The sequence below is a fragment of the Anguilla rostrata genome, chromosome 6 (genome assembly GCF_018555375.3).
Source record: "Anguilla rostrata isolate EN2019 chromosome 6, ASM1855537v3, whole genome shotgun sequence".
NCBI classification, from domain to species: domain Eukaryota; kingdom Metazoa; phylum Chordata; class Actinopteri; order Anguilliformes; family Anguillidae; genus Anguilla; species Anguilla rostrata.
The window spans coordinates 36,193,392-36,198,658 of NC_057938.1; the positions used below are offsets into that span (position 1 = coordinate 36,193,392).

At 42.2% G+C, this 5,267-nt stretch overlaps 1 protein-coding gene across 1 annotated transcript; it reads right to left on the reverse strand.

Moving 5' to 3' along the window:
• Positions 1 to 947: 947 nt before the first annotated feature.
• Positions 948 to 4,833, reverse strand: LOC135257037 (creatine kinase B-type). Its single transcript, XM_064339422.1, has 8 exons — positions 4,676 to 4,833; positions 3,641 to 3,845; positions 2,924 to 3,078; positions 2,698 to 2,830; positions 2,384 to 2,555; positions 2,050 to 2,173; positions 1,758 to 1,947; positions 948 to 1,380 (listed from the first exon to the last, which is right to left on the reverse strand). Exons 2-8 carry the CDS (start codon positions 3,831 to 3,833, stop codon positions 1,202 to 1,204), a joined length of 1,146 nt encoding a protein of 381 aa, XP_064195492.1. The 5' UTR covers positions 3,834 to 3,845; positions 4,676 to 4,833; the 3' UTR covers positions 948 to 1,201.
• Positions 4,834 to 5,267: the final 434 nt, after the last annotated feature.

Here is a 5,267-nt window from a genome sequence, read left to right on the forward strand (position 1 = left end):
AGGGAGTTTACAATGAGGGATTTCCTATGTTTTGTGACACATTACTACATTCTGTGGGCATGCCATGGGGTTGGGAATGTTACACTGCTAGGTTGGTGGTGCTTTACTGCAGAGTTGAAGTATGAAATTGAACACACTGAAGTTGTCATCCCTGAAACATCCTGCACCTGGGCAGTCAGTTCAATCCCATTTGTTTTAAAATATTCACAATGTTTCAGTGATATGGTTTTTGAATGTTAAAGTGATCAGCATACGCTCTGCATTTTGAATGCTTTATAGATAACGGAGCAGACCTGAGGGAAATAGGATGACTATGAATGAAAAAATTTCAAATTCAGGCTGGCAAGTCTTGAAGCTTTCATTTGTACTCATTTGTATTGTACCAGGATTGTAGGTACGCAGGTAGGTGTTGGTGCCATTGGGAACAAACATATGCTTAATTGCATAGACATGTCAGAACCAGCCAAGATGAGGACAGGAGGATGCAGGCTCCATCTTATTTTCTAAAGGATTATGATATTATTTAATTTACTATTAGTTTGAATGACAGGATAAAATATGCGCACATTAATATTATCACAGTGCAATGCAAAGACTAAATGGTGACGTACAGATGGTACACTAGCCAATCTTGGAGCTCAAACTGTATACAGGAAATGGAGTCTTCATCTTTAAACTCAGCAAATGCTACAACAGGAAAAAGAAAATGACAAGGTTCTTTTCTGAAGAGGAAGTTTGATCAGTTTAAAAAATATTTTACTTTAGAACTTTTTGGCAGACTACTTGGTCCACCTCAGATCTTGTTCCAAAAGGTAGGGAAAGTTTGAACTTTGGTCACCTCACAAACCAATTATAATAAACCCCACAGCTATGCTTAGCCTTCTGAAATATTAATGGTACAACAATTTGCAGCTTCTTCAGTCTCCAAAAAAACACAACAAGTTAAATGTTTTCCACAGGCCTTTATTTCAGGTGTTAAGATCCATCTTCAACACTAAGATGTCTGATACAAAAATCCTTGATCACACTGATGGAAGACTCTCCTAACTTAAGTGCCACCAACGCTTGGTCGGAGTGTATTTCTTGATGTAGTTAAGATTAACTTGTTTTGAAGGGTTCAGCTGGTGGGGTGAGGGGGGTAGGGCATGTGGATGGTAGGGGATGGGATGGACTGGGGGTGGGGGGCAGATATGAAAGGAGTTCACTTCTGGTCTGGCATGAGGTCATCAATAGACTGGCCCTTCTCCAGATGCTTCTCCATCTCCACCAGCAGCTTCACTCCATCCACCACCATCTGTACCAGCTCCACCTCAGAGAAGCCCAGGCGGTCAGCGTTGGAGATGTCGAAGACGCCGCCCACAGCTGCAGTGTCTACTCCCCCTGATACACAACAGCAGTGTCAGAAACGCTGCCTACCAGCACACCAACACTCCCAACTGCCCACCAAGAGAAAGAATGCAGATACTCTACCCACCAACATCCAATTAAAGAGTCTGGCATCAAATGCTGCTGTACTAGGTGTCCTTAAATGACTTCTGGTCAAATTTGTATTTCTGAATTGACAGGTCCAATCTATGCTTGATTATTTGTGCTGCAACCTGGCCATGCTGTGCATAGTTTCTTGAATTTAAAAAAGGGTTTTTTGAGTAAGAAAAGTAAGAAAATTGTGAGGAAAACCCTTAGATGGTGCAATTCAGAACATTGCAACCTGGCATCTGAAGCCAACATACTAGTGCCATGCTAATTGGGGTGGATACCTGTGCCTCGTTTCTGGAGCCTCAGCCTCTTGAGGATCTCGCCAAACTTCTCATGCTTGCTGAGGTTGGGCAGCTTGACATGCACGCCACCGCGAAGGCCGGTGCCTAGGTTAGAGGGGCAGGTGAGCACGTAGCCAAGGTGCTCATTCCACATGAACTCATGGCTTCTCTCCTTGAATAGGGACTCAATCTGTGGAGGACAGAATAGTTCAGGGGTTACAATATCCCATCCAGTCATTTTTATTTGGGGAAGATGGATGACCGACACCATTAAAACTATCGTTTTGATTACCTGTGTGAGGCCGTTGCAGAAGCGGGTGAACACCTCCCTCATGTTCCCGCCCTTCTGCATGGAGATAACACGGAGATGATCTTCCTCATTCACCCAAACCAAGAAGGTCTTGTTGTCATTGTGCCTAGGAGACAAATGGGTAACATTAGCGAATAGGCAAGCGTACCAGCACTCCAGACCCATCCTCAGAAATGTGAAACCTCTCACTTAAAAAAATGGCATGCTAACAGTTAGCGAAACTATAGCTGTGGATCAAAAGCAAAGAAAAAATTTTGTATAATATACTAATACCCCCCGGCATCAATTGGTTCCCAGGTGTAAGGGGACGACTCACCAGATTCCCCTGGCATCGGGCCAGTCACGGGCCATCCCAGAGGCCAACAACAAGGGGGATACTGGTTTGTCAAACAGGAAGTGGTCATCAATCAGCTGCTGCTGCTCTTCTTCTGTCATGTCCTTTAGAGCATAGTACGTCCCTTTCAGGTCCCCATCCAGGACACTTAAACCTTAAGCCAAACACAAGAGAAATCCAGTTTGCACTTAGCTAATGCCACAAATTCCCTTCTGGGAAAACTGCATTTCCATTTGCTTCCACTGGAGGGTGACATCTACATTGCAAACCAGCATGTTCACAGACAACCAGCTTACATTCAATCGAAAGATTCTCAATGCCGCGTCGCTCCCCACGGCTGCAGTGGGGGGGCAGGCAGAAGCCGCGGATGCTCCTTCCGGTTCGGACTCGGGAACTCAGAACGTAGTCTGGGTCCAGATCATCCCCACCCTGCAAACACCCCAGGTGGGGTTTCAGTAGGATTCAAACAACCATGAAGCAATTGGAGTAACTAAACTGTAACAAGGGGTGTGAGGGGGTTACCTGCAAGTTATCTGGGTTCAGATCAGTCTTGTGTGTGTCTGTGGGCTTATATCCTCCATGCCGATCCTCAATGATAGGGTCCAGCAGATCTTTGAAGACTTCATAAGATTCTTCATCTCCTGCCACACAGCCTACAGTCATGATGAAGGGATGGCCTGTTTGGGGAGAATGGTAGAAATTTAATTTGAAATCAAATTGGTAAAACTTTCATATTGCCCCCTCCTTTTCTATTGTTCCATTGTTATTGTTAAGTTTCAATTATGCCTTTGGCAGCTTTGGAGTAAAAAACACCAATCCCCACTGAGATACGAATTTCATGACAATGCAAGTAATTTGCTCAGCAATGGTCCTGTTGTACATAAATAGAAAAGCCACAGATACCAGTAGGGATTTCAATGACAGTTGGAGCCTTGATTTAATGCATTTAAATGCATAACACTCAATTTAATTGCATCTTTATCATTAAGGCCATGTTAGGAGCATGACTTCAAGATGACTGTATATTTTCACTGGGTTTGTGACCAGGTCACTTCATGTTGCCGCAGCTCAATCTGAAACTGCCCTTTGGCAAGGTCACTTTGTGGCGAGTAGCAAAGGATTCACGAAGTGACATTACAGCACTGTTGAACCTCAAGTCTGAGCCACCCTTCAAAAGCACCTTGGGTCAAACAGAACAGATGGCTTTGGAGGAGGGGGTTGGCGCCACCGGGTTGTTACCTGGGTTATCCACCCCGGTTTGGATGACGTCATCCAAAGTAAATCCACTGGGCGTTTGTTTATCCCGCAGTTTTTCGTACATCTCCAGCGTCAGCACCTTCGCCATGTGGTTGTTGTGTTTGCTGAGGTCGGGGTACTCCTGCTCAGCGGAGTAGTTCATCTTCAGCAGATTGTGGGTGTTACCGAAAGGCATGATTGCGTTCACCTGTGGACGAAATGAATAATGGAGCGCAGACCTAAGTCCCGAACATCTTCATAGCGGACAATCGTTAATGTAGTGTTGTGAACGATGACCAAGCAAGCACGCCAGGGTTCTAAAACCGTCTCAACTCACTGGACTGTAGGCACGCAGACTGCAATAATGAAAATCCGTTTAATGTAGAGGATTGTCATAATTATGTTCAACAATTTCATGTTAAATACATGAAATTAACTCGACTACAGTAATGTCCATCATACATTTGATACATTACATCATTTGATGCTTGCGTCATACCTTCAAAACACCAATTTTTAGAATCAAAAGGTTATGTGGACGCGGTTAATAAAGATGACAGGTAAGAAAATAGGGCGCAACGAGACCGTTGCGCCAAGCTTCATTTCTGCAACGCAAACGATGCGCAGCAGACGACATTTAAGACCTTGCAGAAATTCAGACGAAAATGCAAGGTCGTCCGCAGTTCTGTGTGAAATTCAGAAATGCAGATCTCTTCTAATCTCAATTTAACACGAGCATCGATTTAAGATATTAAATTGTGCAATATACTGAAAAACCGAATATTAACACAATTAACAAAATATAGTTTATTCTTGTAGAACGCAAGTTTATTACATCAGCAGTCAGTGAGTCCCCCAGCCAAAAACGAACTATTAAAAAATACAAATAATATTCAAGTGCATTTCAAGATCTTCGCCTGCATTGCCTTTGTTTACCGTTTCTAGTGTCGCATTATTATAAAAGGTTCCATTTTATTAAATATATATATTGAAAAATGAACATATAGGCGTCTACCTACAACTTTTTAAAAATCCTACCTTATTTTTCGTTTCTTTGGGTAAAGAGACAAAGATCCGTTTTCGACCCAAGAATGAACACACCAACACTAATTCTGGTGTCCGGATTAAGCGTCCTTGGATGGTTTTTATATACCAGAAGAGCTCGCGTCTGATTGGTTGCTATTTGGGGTCCATTCATTCTATTGGAGAAGGACTGAACACCATCACTTATACGACACTTAGCAATTAGCAGCTTTCATAGATGATATACATTTTCTTTGAAGTATGTTCCTATTTACAACAGTTTATTTACTTTACGCCTTAAACAGACTACATTACATGTAGATCTGCACATTTAAATATCTTGCCTTAGAATAAATCTCTAGCTTTGATTCAATAGTCATATGTAATCAAATATATGCTCACCAGTTTATTACATACCTTACATTTTATTCTCAACATATTAGGTTGCTAAATTATTGTCATTAAAATTTACATTAGCCTACATTACATTACCTTTTTCTTGAAGATATTTTCGTAACATACGTTAACATAAGACCAGAATCACAAGGAGAAAACGTTTTTGAACATTAGGCTACATCATCTTTGACATGGTTTTTAGTCATATAAA